Consider the following 20,544-nt stretch of genomic DNA (forward strand, 5'->3'; position numbering starts at 1 on the left):
GGATGATTTGCTTTGCACAGGGCTGTTGTGTGTTGATTATAATGGAGACATTTTTCACAACTGAGAGACTGTGGAGGTGGAGCGCAGGACGGTTCGACTTTATGATGATGATTACAGTGGATTGAGATCCCACTGGCAAATAGTCCGTCCACATCGGCTGGTGTTGGCAGGAGGATCTGCACCATGAATGTTGGCCCCGCCGCATTCCTGATGCTGAAGGCTCTCTGAGCTGGTATTCCCTCCACGTTAAGCTCAGCGAGAATCGTATCTTCTGTGAGTGAGGGATCCACGCCACGGATGACACAGCTTAACTGTTTACAGAGGGGTGGTGGAGGTGGGGGTTAAATGGGTGGTGATGGGAGGGGTTGAAGAGTCTTTCATAGTGCATTGTCCCTGCCGGTGGCTCCAAGTAGCCTACGCAGTGGCCTCCAGAGTATGCACTAGCCATGTGTCTTGGTAGGTGTGCTATTTACCAACTGATGAGCCCAACTTAGCACACTGGGGCGAAATGCTGGCAACCAGGAATAAGTTAGCTGGAAAATGTATAATGTCCAATAACAGTCCAGGTATATTGGTAATATAAATTTACTCATTCGGGACAAATAATTCTGGTTCCCTATGGGAATCAACATCTATATCAACTGCGGTGCTGGCGCTGAATCCACTGCCAGGCAAGGTGGTGCTTGTTCCTCTCTATTGGCTGATCGTGGGACCCTCCTCATGGATGGTGTTCATGAGGTGTAGGGATGATGAGCTGATATCACTGGTAGAAAGCGGGGTTCATAATTTGGAGCTACGTTGCTGGACATCAGTGCTGTGTGGAGAGCAACAGCAGCGGTGTCTGCGGCGAATTGTCCAAAGATGTTGACGGAGATGGTGGTGCAGGTAGTAGCAGTAGTTGTGGCAGAAAAATATGGCGTGTATGGGTACAGGGTTGTTGACTCGAGACCCCAGAGAGATGTAGAGAATACTGGAAAATACAGATCGATGCTGGAATATTTGCTGATCCACGTGCTGTGATGAAACCAATGGGCTCATCCCGAGGTGAGACCTCGCTGATTTGCTTTTGTCCACCTGGTGAGTCCACATTTTTTAATAGACAATAAACTTCCATGGCTGCTTTAAGTATAGCAAACAGTCCAATGGCAAAGGAGGTTCATGGGACTTATCTATCTACAAATGTTTTCATTCCCCACCTTGAAGGGATGGGGCGGGCAACTTAGAGGGTTATGCCCTCTCTCTGGCCAAGCAGGACTTTTTATTTTTTTTTTACGGGAGGCCCCGTAGCCCGCTCCCCCGCCGTGACCATCGACTCAATCTACATGGTCTCCGACATGCTATTAATTTCTAAGAAGAAAAGAGATAGCTGGGTAGAGTGGGAAGTGATACAAGGAGTATCTGCCTGTTTCCATGTCAGACACGCTACCAGGCGAGATTGTGTTAGGTATATGGTGTTGAAGTATGGTATTGAAGGGTCAGGGAAAAACCACATAGACAGAAAGAAGAAAGAGCCTACATGTAAAACCTGACATCTTTTGATAGCACATGCAAGGATGTGGGCTGGAAAAAGACCAGAGGTTGTGTTAGTTAGGAACAGGTAACATGCACAAAACATAAACCCATTCCTCGCCATTCCATCGTCTGGGGAGCAGTCTGTCTGGGCACTGCTGTGACTAGCGCGGTCCTTGCCGGCTGCGGAGCCATGCGTCGAGTACCACTAGGGCTTGCCGCACGGTTCCACCTCCTTGGGGTACCTCGTACCCAGTCTCCGATCCCGGAGAATGAGGCCAAGCCCGCCGAGGTGGGGGCCTCCTGGAAGGGGATGGGTCACGGCGCCGGGCCTCCTTCCTCTCTGTCCGCGCCATGACCCAGTAGATAGGGCAACTGCGATGGGAGGCCGGGTGGCCCCCCGAGCAGTTGGCGCACACCGGCGCCTCCCTAAGTGTTACGCAGGCCATGTAGTGGTGATCACCACCACAGTGGTTGCGCCTCACCTTGAGCCCACAGCTGACCTGACGGTGGCCCCACCTCAGACAGCGGAAACACTGCAAGATCTGCTGAGGGGAACGTTTTACTCTCACCTGACTGCCGCTACCCGCTGAGGTCCTCTCCTGATTGGCTCCTCGGTTGACTGCTGTCCTGAGAGCAGTCTTGGGTTGCGGCTGGGCGGCCCTCTCCTGGTGGGACGGCGTCGCCTTCTGCTTCCTAGTCCGGCGGCGTCTTCTTCTTCCCTGGGGTTTCTTCTCGGCAGGGGAAGAGGCCTCGTCCTGGTGGCCCTCCTCCCGGCCTGGTGACCCCGGGGTAGCTGGTGGCTCCGCTGCGTCGCCGTCTTCTTCCTTCTCCTGGCTGGCGACAGCGGCAGTGGCGGTCGGTGCTAAGACTTGACTGCGTTACCTGTCCTGTGGGGAGCACGTCGAGGTCTGCAGCTCGACTGACATTCAGGCAGGCTGGGCCTGGGCAGCAGCCTCGGAATGCCAGGGGACGTCCTTCTCCACTGCTATGCTGCTCTCCACCATCACGAGCGCTCTCCTGGTTTGCGCCCGGGTAACAGGCCCTTCCTGGTAGGCCTGCGTCTGTGACCACTTCGCCTTGGTAGGTGGTTGACGATCCTGGTTGGCGGCCTTGTTGGTCTGCGTGTACTTCGTAAAGCACAGCGGTCCAACAGGGGTCGCACCATCGCGGCACTTGGAAGCGCCGCCGTCGTCGTCCTCGGCTCCATCTGGGTGGCTGCATCCTCGTGGCTGCCCCAGGTGTCCAGCTTCTCCCTGAGTTCTGGTAGCCGGGCGACCTGGTACAGTTGGGACACCATCTCCGCGTAGACCTCGAAGCGGCGTGCGTCCTTAGGGCGGATGATGACCGCCCAGGAAGGGATCACCTCGCCGATGATCTCGGTGATCTTCTCTCCCAGGAACTCAGCGATCACACTAAGGAGATCGATTATGTTGCTGGTTCCCCGGTAGGTGTTCTTCCCCCACTGGTTGTACACCACCAGCGACGGGCGTCGCAAATCGGACGCGTCCAACAACCTGAGCACCGCTTGTAGTTTCGCCACCACTCCATTGTGGTTGTAGTCGGCCGGTCTCGCTGGAACTGATAGTTTCTCCATCCTGGTCCTCCTGTAAGAAATCCTGGAACAGAAGAAAGAGCGAGCACTGAAAAGTGCTACAGCTCAGACAATGCTCCTTCGAAGATGTACTAATAAGTACAAGTGCCTGGCTGATACTTGAAAAGTACAGAGCGCCTGGCAAGGAGAGAGAAAGTGCAGCGAGACGCATGTACGTCCTTTCACTACGACAGTCAGCTCGTCCTTAAAAGCAGGACTTAGTCTATGGCTTGCATATGTACCTTGACAGTTTCTTATTATTTATGAGTGCTTGACACTCCTTTTGTGTGGAATGCCTGCTAAGACTTTAATTAATTCATTTTGTGGAGTGTGAGATTTCATGTGAATATTTCATTCATCAATTCAAACAGAACTCTTTAATCTTGTGCCTCGGACATTCAGTAAATTTCAGTATAAGTCATTTCTAAGGACTCTCCATTTCTCCCTCCCTTCCGTTCTATGCATTTGTGAGAGTCTTAGACAAAAATGAACGTATGTAATTCTTGTTATTATTTAGTGTTGTCAAAGTCCTGATTTATCTCGTTTAATTCTAGTCAGTGATTCTTGTAGTTTCAGAAGTTTCTTTTAAATTTGTACATACTTGTATCATAGTAATTTCATTTTACTTACTATGGTCAATGGTGCTATCAGCATTATAATAAGATTTGTTGAAAGACCAAAGTCATATCAAACGTGTACCTTTACAGTATTTGTTGTTCTTGCTTTGTAAATAATACATGTGTTTTTCAAAGAGGATTCTCCCCTTCATTGTGAGTAACCTTAATAAATTCTCCTGTAATTATTCTGTACCTACCATAAAAACCTCATTTAGCCCAGCACCTTCTAATTGTAATGAAACTTCTTGAATATTGTGGAATATACTTTCTGGCAATTCACCCCAAATCAAATTCAATTTGATCCACATATGGCAAAAGGGTAGTTCTACCAAAGGCTATATAAGGTGGTCGTACTTCATACCTCTGACCAATTACCAAACCGTACATCATCATCATGGAAAATTCTATTGCTTTCAATTGTAGTCTGTTGCCACTAACATATAGGCTGACTGACGGCATGCTTTTGTTGAAACCACTTGTAAAGTGCTTTTCCCATTCTGTAAATTTCCCCTCTTTTTACAAAATTCCTGCAAATCTTACTCCTTTCCATTGAGGGTGCATAAGGTACCTGGTGTACTTCACATTCAGCTTCATTGCTATGTTTGCTTTTAATTTATGTTGATTCCCTTCTGCTTCTCAGAGTTAGCTCTATCCTTTGATGAGTAACTTACCCTCTTCCTATCACCTTGGCTTCTGAGAAGAAACTGAAGTGCTAGTGTAAGTATATACTGTTGAGCGGATACATTCACAGGCCAGCACAACAGTGTAAAATCTAGAAAATGCACACAGCTGCCAAAAGCTTGCACATGTGATCACTGCAAGGTAAATATTGTCAACAGTTGTCTGCTCACACCATGGAAACCGCAGAACTAGCAAAATCAATGCTACAGTACAACACTAAATACATGACTGATGGCAAAACTCAGTAATTGATGTTCCCTGGTAAATGGACTGAAAGAAGCTGCATCTGACACTCTCATGTGGCAACAAGAAGCACGAGCTAGCACGGCAGCCGATTTAATGTTACAACTTGAAACAAATATGCACTATTCGATCACAATTTGGAAAATTGCATAAATATGAAGGTTAATTATACAGGGTTGCCCACATAAACCTTTCACCGCAGATATATCTGGAACAACAAGAGATATTTAAAAATGACTTTCACAGGCATGAAGGCAGGGAAGGGGCTAATTAAAGTAAATACTATGAGCCAGTCCGAAACGTAGGAAAATAGTATTTTCAACATAAACGTACGTTTTTTTTAATGGACACCTTGTATTATTTCTTGCGCAATCATTAACATGGAAAATCAAATGCCTAGAAAGGGTGGACAGTTATATTAATGCCACGTTTAAAACATTGATACCAATTAATGTGTACAGTACACCACTGTCATTCACCCAAACATACCTCCAACAAGTCAACCTTCTTCATAGTGAACCTTTCGCACACTACACAGCGGTGATGTCATACCATTCCGTTCCAGTACAGACCTTCAGAAGTGAGGGGCTTATTGGGTAGTGTAATGGGTCGGCTTACACTGACCGGTGACATTAAATTTTGTTACAGTAACTCTGCTGTACGAATTATGTACATACTGAAGTAGTACAATACTGAGTACTGCACTGTACTATGTAGGTAAATAAAACACTCAGGAGAGAAACTGTTATTTACACATCCTTTTGCTGTAGCAGGAAACCCTTCTCTTATTTTCATCCATCGTGATAATAGTGCAAATAGCATTAAGTACAGCGCTTGTCGCATCGTAGTACGGCAATCAGATCGCGAGTAAGAGGACCTTGAGGTTTGCGCTGGATTCTCGGGATGTGCAACTGCTGCGCGTTTCGTTTATCTCAAGCGTCAACTTAACGTTGCAATATCTCGGGATGTAATTGACCTATTGCGATGAAACAAACGCCATTACTTATATGATTTTTAATGTTAACAATTGCGCAATAAATAATACAGAGTGTCTATTTAAAAAACATAAGTTTATGTTGAAAATACTATTTTCCTTTGTTTTGGACTGGCTCATAGTATTTACTTTAACTAGCCCCTTTCCTGCTTTCATGCCCGTGAAAGTCATTTTTCAATATCCCTTGTTGTTCCAGATATATCTGCAGTGAAAGGTTTAAGTGGGCCACCCTGTACATAAGTCAGTTATGCACAATTCGGATTAAACTAGTATATAATTAAATGGACTTCTACCGGTATATACGAATAAATAGGTACTGACAAGAAGTATGTATAATTGGGTTACTTATGAACCAGTTTCAACTGTATTTGTGCTTGTTCATTATCTAAGTTCATTTGTAATAGATGTTTTTATTTTTAACTTTCATAAACATGTCTTTGCAGGAATGTATGTTTGTGGCAATACTAGTACCAGTTCAGGCTTGACTGTGACCTTATCTCGAGAATCTGGCGGAGATTATGCTCTTGAGGCTGGAGCATTAGTGTTAGCTGATCAAGGCTGCTGTTGTATTGATGAATTTGACAAAATGACTAATCAACACCAGGTCTGTAACTCTATAGTGTTCTAAGAATATTTATACAGCATAATAAATGACTTTGTGTTTTGTTTTTTTTGTTTTGTTTTTTTTCTTACACCGGTGTGCTGTTAAGTTGATGGTAAAATATGTTCACAGTATACAGAATCAACAGATATACACTGGTGGAAAATGAAATCACAACACCATGAAGACATTAGTGTAGAAGAATGAAATTTAGGATAAGCAGTTGTCTAGGTAACATATCTGTTTGATTAAACTTTCCAGATCATAGGTTTAAGTATGCACAAGAAGATATGTGACATAGCGGTACATTAATAACTGCTGTAGTTACCATGCAAACATACATGCATTGTGTTATATGGGTGCCGTATGTCATTTTGTTGTACTTGGTCAGTCAAATCAGCAAGGATTAATGCTGGTATTGGATGACACTGGGTTTGTCGTCCCATAATGTTCCGTCCATGCTCAGTGGGTGAAAAGTCTGGTAACCTCACAGGCCAAAGCAACTGGTTGACACTCTGTAGAGCACGTTGGGTGACAGCAGCAATGTGAGGATGAGCATTATCCTGTTGGAAAACGTCCCCCTTGAATACTGCGAATGAATCGCAGCACAACTGGTTCAGTCACCACTCTGATGTACAAATCACTGTCAAGGTTCTCTGGATAATGGTGAGTACTCCTGCTGTCAAAGGAAATCACCCCCCCAGACCATAACTCCTGGTGTAGGTCCAGTGTGATGACACCGTGGACAGCTTGGTACCAACTGCTCACCCAGCCTCCTTCATACCAACCTATGGCCATTCCTGGCACCAACAGCTCTCATCTGAGAACAAAACGGATCTCCACTTTGCCCTCCAATGAGCTCTAGCTTGACACTGCAGAATTCGCAGGTGGCAGTGATTCAGAATTAGTGGCGTGAACGCTACAGAACATCTGGCTCAGAGCGGTCCCTCAAGTAATCGATTTGTTACAGTTCACTGTGTCACTCTGGTGCCATCTGAAGCTCTAATGGCTGCTGCAGAGGCAGTACGATCCACCACAGCTATGTGGCAAATACAGCAATCTTCCCTCTCTGTAGTGGTCCATGTCTTCTTGAGACAGTGCCTTCCTGTGACTATTATTGCCAACACCGATGCACTGAGAATACATCCCTGCCAAGTATTTCTGCAATATCATAGAAAGAACATCCACCTTCTCTTAGCCTTATTACACAGCCTCGTTCAGTCTCAGTAAGCTGCTGATACTGCCTTCTGCGTCTCCTTAAAGGGGTGTTCAACTCGCACCTACCTCACTACGTCAACACTGGATGATCACACAAGTATAAAGAATGGGAGTTTTCCACTTTATCATTACTTTATTATTTATCTAAAATATTTCAATCACATTAAAACACAGTACCGGTTTCTACCTGTTAATTAGGTCATCGTCAGCTGCTGATGAACCTGCTTATTTGATAACAATTTTACAATGTAAAAAAACATTACTTAGACTTTGACTTTACCCGAGTGGAACACAAGTATGAAGAGGGGAGCACTCACACCTACTTTTATTGATATCAGTACTTCATATACAGCAACTTATATCTCAACAAAAATTCTTAATAAAAACAAGCATGTTAATCAGCAGAATAATGGACTGAGGATGAGCATAAATACCTATAAAACCAGAACAGTACCCCATATACTACTGAACATAACGTTTTTCCGCATATGTGCGGCCCAACAATGCACTCTTGAATTTACCTTGTACAACCGTTGGATATAATGTTGGCATTACAGCACAAGATATTTGAACTTGACACAAGGATGTCAGAGACTCTTTAGACGTTAAGAACTGTACCCTGATTTTAACATTATAGCATAATATTTTAATGGAAGGTGTGGCATTCACATGACACAAGGATTTTAGACCACAAGAACTGTACCCTGTTTTATATTTTAGCATTATAGCATTATACTTTATTGGAATATGTGGCATTCATGTTTAGTCTAATGTTTTATATTGTACAGTCGTTGTTGAATAAGCAGGTTCATCAGCAGCTGACGATGACCTAATTAAGAGGTCAAAACCGGTACTGTGTTTTAATGTGGTTGAAATATTTTAGATATATAATAAAGTATGCCTTTGCTGGCAAGATGTAGTGTTTACAGTGCGCTATGTCTTCTGGTATGGCTAGAATAAAATTGTTACTTTCATTAACCTGTCTCAGTCTTATTCTTGGCTTTGACAATATGAAAGTGGCTGAGGTATGAGTGACGCTAGTAATGCCATTCCTTATGCAGCCAGTCCCTGGTATGAATAGTGTGAAAATGTTGCTCATAGGGTCAGCTGGTGCATGCATTTCAGTGGACTTGGCAGACTGATGTGCAATGGCAACTTCTGGCTCAGTGAGGAAAGCAATGGGAAACTACCTCACTCCTCATTTCCCTAGTACGCCTCTTCAGTGACACCTAGGCCATCTATGACAGCTAAGGGTGAACCTGTTGAGGATCCAACCAGCCTTCGAGCTGAATACCTGACATACACACATACAGTACATATAATAAAGTATCGATTAGGTGGAAAACTCTCATTCTTTATACTTGTGTGCTCAAACTATCAATACGACAATAAAGCTGATAGATTATAACACTGGATGTTGACTAACACTCACAATGTGTACTGCACGTATTTAAAGCAAACTTGCTTTTCAAGGTCACAATGGTGCTACCAGCATCACTATTCATTGAGTAGTGTGCAAATTTGAATATGCATCAACTTTCAAATGTACAAACATGCCTCTCAAATTTTGTTTATCTACAGAGGTTCAAACCACTACCGATTTTCCGTAGTTTCTATGATTTCCTAACTTATACTACAGCAATATGGAAGCTGATTATTACAGATTTCACTAAATCAAAATACTCTTTTATAAATTCTTCATTTCACCTGTGAATGTTAAAAAAAATCATGAGTAGGAGATGTGCTGTTAGAAAACAGTTGATGTAAAAATGACTAGATAGCAACATTTGTGTACAAACTTTAACACTGAGCATGCATTCAGTAACATTCTTTGATGAATTCAGATTGCCAGCTTATGTGCTGAGTTTCTGTTCTATTACCTCTGATATAGTAAGGAGTTTCCTGCACTGATAAACACTTCTGTTGCCTACTTATGTTGCAAATTTATGTTGTATAGTGCAAACATTTATTCCAGTGAAGTAAAGATAACATTAAATAAGATAGCAGCATGTGTAAAAGTAACAAAAAAATGAAGAGCCAAGTGATTGTGGACAAAAACGATTTGCAATGAACCATTATTCCCGAAAGTAGTACACAGAAATGTTTTCATGCCTAGGACCATTGAAAGTTTACCGAGGCATGTATTTTGTGAAACACCTGTGTGATTTTCCAGTTAAACGCGATGACTGTACATGCCATGTGAAATCTATAAAAACATGAATGTGAGGAGTACCACCTTCCCACATAAACAGATACATAAGGAAACCTGGTATTTGTGTGATGGCAAGAATGCCAATCAGATAGATCAAGTGCTAATTGATAGCAGGCATAGAAGCTCCATAACAGATATCAGAGCTTACAAAAGAGCTGAAATAGGATCTGGTCACAATATGATAGTTGCTTCTGTTAAAAATAAAGTGAAAACCTCTTGTAAATCACAGACTGAGGTAAGATGCAAAGTTGACACTGAGAAACTGAAGCAGGAGGATGAAAGATTAAAGTATAATGTGGAAATTACAAACAGATTTGATATTCTGGAAGAAGATCCTATTGAAGACATTGAAGACATTTATAATTGTTGACGCAAGTGTGATAAATGGATATAATTTGAAAAATATATTGCCTCACCCTTGAGTAAATAATGCAGGAACGAGCTTGAAGTACTTGAATTATTATTATTATTATTATTATTATTATTATTATTATTATTATTATTATTATTATTATTATTATTATATAATCGTGTTGTTTGTGGTGTTATGTCATGGAACATGTGCTGTACATATCTATATATATATATAAAGTAACTTGTCCTGACTGACTGACTGACTGACTGACTGATTCATCATCGCCGAGCCAAAACTACTGGACATAAAGAAATTAAATTTTGAGGATACATTCATAATAAGATGTAGGTGCTCGCTAAGAGAGGATTTTTGGATATTCCGTCTCTAAGGGGGTGAAAAGGGGGGGTGAAAGTTTAAAATGAGTGTATCTATATCTCAAAACGTTAAAGGTTTACAGATATAAAAATTGGTATTTAGAATCTTCCTTAAAAATAAGGAAACACGTATTTTTTTGTTTTCGGAAAATCCCAATGGGAGGGGTGAAAAAGGGTGAAATAGTGGTTGAATGCCTTTAATGAGGATACCAGTACTTATATCTCAGAAACTGAACATATTACAGACCTGAAAATTGGTACTTTAGATCTCTTTTAAAAATAAAGAAACACGTATTTTTTTGTTTTTGGAAACTCCAATTAATGGGAGGGTGAAAAGGGGGGTGAATTTTTAAAATTGGTGTATCTATATCTCAAAACTTTGAAAGTTTATAGATGTAAAAATTGGTATTTAGAATCTCCTTTAAAAGTAAAGAAACATGTATTATTTTGTTTTCGGAAAATCCTAATAGGAAGGGTGCAAAAGGGTGAAAAAGGGGTTGAATGCCTTAAATGAGGATACTTATATTTCAGAACATGAAGATATTACAGACCTGAAAATTGGTGTTTGAGATCTCATTTAAAAATAAAGAAACACATATTTTTTTGTTTTTGGATATTCCAATTAATGGGGGGTGAAAAGGGGGGTGAATTTTTAAAATGAGTGTATCTATATCTCAAAACTTCTAAAGTTTATAGATGTAATAATTTGTATTTAGAATCTCCTTTAAAAATAAAGAAACAAGTATTTTTTGTTTTCGGAAGATCCCAATAGGAAGGGTGGAAAAGGGTGGAAAAGGGGTTGAATGCCTTTAATGAGGCTACTTATATTTCTGAACCCGAAGATATTACTGACCTGAAATTGGTATTTGGGATCTACTTTACAAATAAAGAAACAGGTATTTTTTTGTTTTTGGAAAATCCAAATAATGGGGGCTGAAAAGGAGGGTGAATTTTTAAAATGAGTGTGTCTACATCTTAAAACTTTAAATGTTTTTAAAGATGTAAAAATTGGTATTTAGAATCTCCTTTAAAAATAAAGGAACACATATTTTTTTGTTTTCTATAAATCCCAATAGGAGGGGTTAAAAGGGTGAACAATAGATTGAATGCCTTTAATGAGGATACATATATCTCAGAAACTGAAGATATTACAGTACTCAAAATTTTTATATGGAATCTCCTTTAAAAATAAAGAAACACGTATTTTTTGTTTTTGGAAAATCCAATTAATGGCGGTTAAACAGGAGTGACAAACAGGGGTGAATTTTTTGAAAGACTATATCTGCAGAATATCTGAGAAACGTAAAATGTTACAGACATAAAAAGTAGGCATTTGGAATCTCCTGTAAATGTAAAGAAACATACGTGATTTGTTTTTGGAAACTCCACTTAAGGGAACTAAAAAGGGGTGAAATTTTAAAATGAGAATTTCTACAGTATATCTCAAAAAACTTAACATGTTACAGAAGTGAAAAATGGTATTTTTATCTCTATTAAAAATAAAGAAACGTGTACTTTTAGTTTTCGGAGATACCACTTGGGTGGAGGGGGTAGTTAAAAATGACTGAAAATGGTGTTGAATTCTTTTAATTAGGCTACTGATATCTCAAAAATGAAGATGTTACAGACGTGAAATTTGATATTTGGAATCTGCTCTAAAAGTAAAGAAACACGTATTCTCGGAAAATCCAATGAGGGGGGGGGGGGTTTAAAGAATTGAAATATTTAATTGACTTATTTGTATGAGAATATATAAGCTAATAAAAACTAAAGTTGTTACAGACGTGAAAATTGGTATTTGGATCTCCTTTAAAAACAAAGAAAAATGCGTTTTGGGGGAAACCATCTTGGGGTGTGGGGGGGGGGGGGGGGGGGGCTGGAGTGAAAAGGAGATGAATTCCTTTCGTGAGGATAAACTGAAAAAGTTAGAGTCGTGATATTTGGTATTTAGAAGATCCTTTACTATTAAGGAAACAAGTATTTTTTGCTGGAAAATTCACTTGGTTGGGTGGGGAGGGGGAGGAGTGTGAAAGGAAGTGAAAAAAGTGAATTATTTTTATGGGTATACTTATATCTCAAAACTGAAGGTGATAGACGTGACCACATTGGTGTTTGGAATCTCTTTTAAACATAAAGAAGCACGCCATCTTTTCATTCCTTTTTGGGGGGGTAAATAGTCTTAACGGCGGTGGGGTGTCAAGGAGGGGAGACCAATTGATTTTACTGTTCGCAATGTACTTACAAGGAGCCTCCGTTGCTCAGGCAGCCTCTCACAGCTGGGTTGCGTGGTTCATATCCCGGTCATTCCATGTGACATTCGCGCTGGACAAAACGGAGGCGGGACAGGTTTTTCTCCGGATGCTCCGGTTTTCCCTATCATCATTGATTCCAGCAACACTGTCCAGTATCAATTCATTTCATTTGTGATTTAATAATCATTGCCCCAGAGAAGTGCGACAGGCTTCGGCAGCCGGAACAATTCCTATTAATATAATGGTCCGTTATTGGACATTATAAATTTTCCAGCTAACTCATTCTTGGTTGCTTGCGTTTCGCCCTCGTGTGCTAAGTTATGCTCGTCAGTTGGGACTTAGCACACCACCCAAGACGCAAGGCGAGTGCATACCGTGGAGGCCATTGCATAGGCTACTTGAAGCCACCAGCAGTGCCAATGCACTATGAGAGCTATGTCTCATTTTCAAAAAATGATGCCTGCCTGGCCATCAAATGATGTAGATGTTGATTCCCATGAGGAACCTAAAATATTTGTCCCGAATGAGTAAATTTATAATACCAATATAATGGTCCGTTATTGGACATTATAAATTTTCCAGCTAACTCATCTACATCATTTGATGGCCAGGCAGGCATCATTTTTTGAAAATGAAACATAGCTCTCATAGTGCATTGGCACTGCTGGTGCCTTCAAGTAGCCTATGCAATGGCCTCCACGGTATGCACTAGCCTTGCGTCTTGGGTGGTGTACTAAGTCCCAACTGACGAGCCTAACTTAGCACACGAGGGCGAAACGCAAGCAACCAAGAATGAGTTAGCTGGAAAATTTATAATGTCCAATAACGGACCATTATATTGGTATTATAAATTTACTCATTCGGGACAAATATTTTAGGTTCCTCATGGGAATCAACATCTACATCACAATTCCTATTGTCGCCGCTAGACGGGGGCTTTATTCATTCCATTCCTGACCCTGTCGAATGACTGGAAACAGGCTGTAGATTTTCGATGTACTTATTCTGATCATAAACCGATAATTTCTAATCTTTACTGGGTTCGTTTTCAAGAACCATCTTTTCCTTCGGAGAACGTTCCTAGATTACAGTAGATTCTCCTGGCACATAAATAAAAATTTAAACACATTTGAAATAAACGATAGGAAAGAGATTGACCATCCAATTGTTCACCTCTATAATAAGGTCAATAATGCACGGGAGTATGTCATTCGTATCGCCAGAAATCCCGCACACTTGCCTTGGATCGTCGTCAAATGTGCGGATCCCGCTGGAAACGGGTCCTGGACGGGGAATGACTAAGAATGCAGTCCGGCCGCGGGTTCAGTACAGCCAAGGCACCCAAGAAGACACCACGCCGGATCTCCTGAAGGATTTGATCCATATTAAAAATGCTTGTAGGAAAAGATGGCAACGATTTAGGGACCCAACTGACCGGGTGGAATACCTGGACCTAGCCGGGAAGTACGAAATCGATTGCTGGAAAGAAAGATTGAAAAATGGGAGGAAACTTGCCGTAATGTATTAGAAAACGAGTCAGATCACGAATTCTGGCGGATTCTCGCAGTCAGATCGCGAATTTCGGCGGATTATATATCTACAACCATAAGCATTCAATTATAAATTTCAGTATAATACCGTAGCGAAGCACGGGTATCTTGCTAGTATATATATATATATATATATAAGTTCAATTAATGTAAGAACCTGTATATAATTCATTCTTACCTGTATATATAATTTGTAATCCTTAATTGTGAAACACACTGTAACTTCCAGAATGGTAATAGATAGACGAGAATGATTGAGAATATTCTGTACTTTATTTCTATGTATTGTGTTGTGATTATTGGGATTCTATTATTTGGACTCGGAAAATGGCGATGAAATTGTATATATGTAATGTATGTATTCATTTGTTTTCCCTTTTGTCTCTCCTCGGTATGTGAATTTTGGAATTGTGTAATTTTTTTGGATGTTAATATGATTTTAAAATTATTCAATCATCACGGTAATTCTGGTGCATTCTGTACCACATGCGTCACATCGGCGTGGGAGATTTCCGGTTTCGTAAAGTTGCATCAGTTTCGTAATTTCTCGAGGATTCCCAAATGTTCTTGGTCAGCACTAATTTCTGTACTCCAATTGGAGAAAATAAGAGTGAATGTGATTGGTAGGTGAAGGAAAAGATCGGACGCTCATTGGCCATTTGTAAGATTTCCTAATTTCCGGAGAGAAGTGTTGTCGCTAGAGCCTGGCTCTGAGAAGGCGTCTTTTGCTGTTGGACCTTTGAAGGGAACGGTCACCTCCTAATGTGTGGGTCTTCTTGGCCCCGCCATCCGGTAAGCACTTTATTATTTTTCACTTTTCTGTTATTCAGTTTCAAATGTAGTGTTTCGTTTAATTTTCTTTGCCGGAGCGTACCCGTGTTTCCTTTAGCTACCGAATTTCATTAATATGATTTAGCCATTTCGGTAAGTCGCCTCATCTTTGCAAAGAGACAGTTCCCGTTTTGTTGTTCTGATAAATTAAATTTTATACGCCGTTCGATGTAACCACTAAATGTAAATACTCCTCGGGACTGTCTCGTTCTTTCTGCTTCATCGTGCAGTATTCCCCTTTAGGTCAGGTACCCTTTCTCAGAAGTGTTTTTGAGGGGGCTACCCACTGAAGGCGCTCTGCTCCATGATTATATTTTAAACATTATTTCCTTACATGCACGTCTTCACTTTAATGTAAATTTGCCTTTCTCTTACTTCTTTCAAACTGCTTTGGTTTTTAAAAGTATCGCCACAAACAGTGGAACATCATGTGCAATGTTCCGGTGAAAAATTACATAATTTATATCTAACCTCGAGGTATACTGTAATAACAGCTGTAATAATGTCGTCAAATTTTAATGGTGTATTTGTTATTGTCTTATATTTGAATTTGCATCGAAATTGTTAAGTAAAGTTTAGGATTACATTGACTTCGCTTCTTCAGTATTATCAATACCTTCCACTCCCTGGATATGGTTCCCAGCCGCTTCCCTGTTATCCTTTCGTAGCCGTCATGTTGGTTATTCTGTTCGTTTTAGTTTCTGTGGTTAAAGTTTTTATAATTTAATTTCGTACATGTTGATATGCCTCGTGTAGTGTACGTATTTGGTAAATGCACAACGGTAGCAAATATTTTCTCTTTATTATTTCTGTAACTTGTAACCCCAAGGGGAGGTTACATATTGGACACTCTAGAGTTTTCGAGAAGGTATTCCTTGCAAGTGATAAATGTCAATATGGATCCATATTGAAGATACTGTACTGTAGGATGCTAATTAGTTTATTAATAATATTACCTATTCAGTATATTAATAGGTGATATTATTAATAAACTAATTAGATCCTTCAATATATTCATAGGTAATATTATTAATAAACTAATTAACATTCTACAGTAAGGTATTCTTTGCAACATATCTTTCTGGAACTTACAGTTATGAATTTCATTGGTTCCGTATTGAAGTGGGATTACAGTACCTTGAAAGAATTTTATTTTTATCTTTCTGGAAGCCTGGTCAGGACATATATAAGGAGACGATCTTGACGGTGACAGAGAGAGCTATTGGTTGACGAGTTGTTGTTTAGTAGATTTATGGTGTAGCAAATTTATACTTGTGAACACGTGTTGTGGTTAACTGACATGCCGAAATAGGCGGTCGGTAGGCAACTGTTTCACCTGTGTTTCAAGGGTGTAATCTCCATGTGCAACGATTGGCAGTTGTTTTAAAATGGTGGCTATGTGATGTGAGTGTTTTGTTTGTGACAGCAGTGGATTAAGGTTATGTGTGTGTTGACTTTATAAATAGATGTGAATAAAATAATTGTACCAACTGACAGAATCTCGTATGCGTCTCTGTGGATATGTTAACTGGCGACCGTGAGAGGACTATTAGAATCTATTGGACTCGAAAAATGAAGAACGACCAGAGGACCATGGTAATATTTGAACAGTTAATTTCCTTGGCTAAAAACATTGAGACCCAGTTTGGAAAACTCGAGAAGTCGAATTCTATCCTCTTCATGTACCATCTGTGTACAGAAATCACTAAAGCCAAGTTCCAATTCTTCCAGCACCGTAAGCCTAGCCTCCATTCCAACATTAAATGTTACTATGGCATCATTTGCAGCTATTTGTACCATTTTGCGACCTTCAAAACCAGTTTTTGGGCAAGTTTTCCAAATTTTTTAGTTGAAAGATTCATTATTATTCTGCGAGTAGCCACCCACACACCTTCTCAATAAATCTGTTGTAATCAGATTTTTGAAAACTGGTTTTATTTCTTCCATGATGGCTGGAGGTTGATTATTTTTGTGCTTGTAACTGTTCTCTGTCCCTTCAGCAACAGCTCGTTGGAATGGGCACCATGAGTCAAGGCCCTTTGGACAAAAGTAGTGAGTTGGGTTCTCATCATTTGAACATTTATGATACCAAATTGCCCAAATTGCAGTTCTCATCCCATCTACAGATGAACTGTTTGCCCTTATAGCATTGCCATAGTATACTGTAAGGGTATTAATTACTGCATCGGTCAGCCTGTTCTTCCCTCCAAGTGATTTCCCATCACTCAACTTCTTACCTCTCATTGTGCTTTTCAGCTTCCTCAACTGAGTCCCTGTTCGCTTTTGGACATGACCAACACATTCTTTCTTTAATATTTTGGTTTCTGAACCATAGGATTGGTCATCAGCAACAGCCTTGTAACTTTTAGTGTCTCCATCACCAAATAGCGTAGTTCATATTTATCAACACTCCGACCAAAAATAATTTTCATTCCTTCCACTTCCAGACTGCCTGAGCTACCTTTGTGATTAATAGTACATAAACTTTCATGCTTCTCTACCCATTCCGCATATTCTACAGTGTCTATCTTACTTTTCCACTGTTCACATCCCTTGCAGGATGTGGACATTACCTTTACATCCAATACCTTCCCTGATTTGATACCAATAACAGCACTCACCCCATATAGGGAACTGTGTCCTCTGGTAAGCCAAGTACCATCACAACTTACTGATATGCCCCTGCTATTCTTCTTCAGCTGCTGAACTTGCGGATTCATTGGCTACTTTTGTAGTAGCAGCCAAAATCCTGTGATTTATTTTTGTAAAGGTACTTCGTTTTACTGGTGGTGCCAAGTTCATAAGACCACAAAACACTTTGAGTGCAGCTCAACCCTGATGTATGCACCTCATAGCATACACTGCCCTTCTGTTTATAGAATAAACATTAACATTCTTCCCAATTTTGTCACAGTTATTGAATGATCCAATTTCACTGCACTTTTCACAGACAACTGCAACTTTACAACCTAGGCCTACAACACTATGTACATTAAAATGTACACTGGCACCACAAACACAACACAGACTCTTCTGTAATTCCCAGAACATTGTATTTACATTACGAATAATATTAACATCATTATTAGTGTTTGTTACACTGTCATATTTTGTCCTATTTACAAATTTCTTAGCAGAAGCACTTTCTAGGTTAGGAGAGATCTGTGGCTTAGAAGTGTCAGTATTAATCTTAGCTACAAACCTATTCCCATTAAATTTTCACTTCTTTGTTTTATAAGTTGGTTTCTGATTGGCCATTTTATATTTGTAGTTGATGACTTTGAGAAGAATTGCTACTGGCACTAATATTCGCAATGAATGTACACACGAGGTTTGCCTTTGTAATATCCCACAAAATATAAACAAAACAGAAGCTTTATCAACATTTCCTGTTCCTGTAATGTCAAAGAGATTATACATGCCAAACAAGAAGTAGAAATGGAGCGGGAAATTTGAGCGGCAACAAATCATTTGCAATAATTACTCAGTAGAGCAAGTGGGTGTGGTCACTGTCTGTTTTAAAAGGACAAGCTGCGTAACATGTGTACAGATTACGGGATATATCTTGAATACTGTTAGAGATATTTACAAAATTCCTTCAACATATTAACGAAAAATGTTGATTCTGTAAGGAAAACAATAAATTGAAAAATGATGTTTTTTGACCAGTGAAGGTCCCCCATTACAGACATTCCAAATTGGCAGACGAAAATTTCTTACACTTCACTTTTCACTATTCTTACAGATCATTGACATGTCCAACAACATAACTGTGAAGAGGGAGTTTTCACAGTGTGTCACAAAAATGGAATAAGATAACATGTTATGATATTTTAACTAAAATAGTTAGCTCGGAACTCAGGAAAGCATGTTGAATGTTTCCCAGCACAGATATAAGCTTTAATGTGGACTGCATGAATACCATGGAAGAATTCTAAACTGAAGATAATTGTAGAATAGAATAGAATAATTTTATTGTTGTTAGGCAACTGGCAGTTGCAATGGACAGACTCATAGGTGCATAGTTACAAAATATTACAAGTATCCCATTAAGCACAGAAAATAAATACAACTATATACACAAAAGTTAAAATAAACATAACACTATTCATCCAAGAGAGTGATAAATAACTACTAATTTACCAACATGTTAGGATGGCATTGGCCTTTATTCCCTCCCCCCTCGAAACAGTGTTATTTTTTCTTCAAATTCAGATACTGAGTAGAGGCTATTGGATGTCAACCAATTTTTGAGGGTTCTTTTGAAGTTACATAGGGGCATATCCTTTACTTGGGCAGGTAGTTTGTTGAATAATTTAATAATAATAATAATAATAATAATAATAATAATAATAATAATAATAATTTAATGCCATTATACCTATAGTTTACTTGTGTTTTTCTCAGCCTAACATGTGGTGAATCTAAATCGTTCCTCTATATCTTGTGCCATACGAGTGTACATTGCTGCGAGTTGTTACGTCGATGAGATTTTCTTTAGTATTGAGTATACCATGATAAATGTATAATGAGGGAAGAGTCATAATTGCAAGGTCTTGGAACATAGGTCTTCAAGACTACCTTGTGGCCTTACCTTTAATACATCTTATTGCCTTCTTTTGCCACTTGTACACATCTTGAGCCCCTGTTGAGTTACCCCATAACGTGGTACCATATGATAAGTGTGAATGAAAGAAGGCATAGTATGCACTCATCATCTGACTACTACTAACTGATCCTTTAAGTCTGTGAAGCAAAAATATCACTCTAGCCAGTTTTGTACATATCTTTCGTGTGTGTGTATTCCAGGTTAATTTACAATCCAGATACAATCTCAATAATTTGACAGAATTTTGATCATTATTACCCAGACCTGAATTAATTAAATGGAAATAGATCACTTCTGTCTTGTTATTATTTAGGATAAGTTTATTTGCCTGCAACCAAGAGGATGATTTGTGTAGCATTTCTGTCCTGTCCTCCTCAACATATTTTAAGTCTCTATTGCTTGTTATGATAGTAATATCATCTGCATAGAGCACTGACCTACAGGGTAAATTACTAACAATATCATTTATATACACAAGGAAGAGGAAGGTTCCTGTAACTGAACCCTGAACCACCCCTGTTTTTACTTTGAGAGCCCCAGATCGTTGATTTTCTACCAGTACAATTTGATACTTGTCATTGAGGTAGGAGGTAATTAATAATAACTCTAAATCTTTCACGCCATAGTAGCTCAGCTTACTTATTAGTATATTGTGTGGTACTGAATCAAAAGCTTTGCTGAGGTCTAACAGTGTAGCACTTGTAATGTGGTGAGACTCAAAGCCTCGAATTACTTCAATCACAACAGCTTCTAAGGCTTTAATGGTGGATTTATTTGTTCTGAACCCAAACTATGGGGCATTTAGTAAATTATACTTTTCAAAATATACAGATAGCTGTTCCTTTATACAGTGTTCTATTATCTTAGATATGATTGAAACAATTGAAATGGGTCGATAACTGCC

The 20,544-nt window shown here is 39.7% G+C and overlaps 1 protein-coding gene across 4 annotated transcripts in view; it reads left to right on the forward strand.

Annotated features, from left to right (window-relative positions):
• LOC136862701 (DNA helicase MCM8) overlaps nucleotides 1-20,544 on the forward strand; it is a 661,148-nt gene that overhangs the window by 346,301 nt on the left and 294,303 nt on the right. For all 4 annotated transcript variants that reach the window (XM_067138906.2, XM_067138907.2, XM_067138908.2 and 1 more), the window contains exon 10: nucleotides 6,082-6,242. In XM_067138906.2, the coding sequence (XP_066995007.2) occupies nucleotides 6,082-6,242 (161 nt within the window). The remainder of the gene's footprint in view (nucleotides 1-6,081; nucleotides 6,243-20,544) is intronic.

Source organism: Anabrus simplex, chromosome 2 (assembly GCF_040414725.1).
Source record: "Anabrus simplex isolate iqAnaSimp1 chromosome 2, ASM4041472v1, whole genome shotgun sequence".
Classification (NCBI taxonomy): domain Eukaryota; kingdom Metazoa; phylum Arthropoda; class Insecta; order Orthoptera; family Tettigoniidae; genus Anabrus; species Anabrus simplex.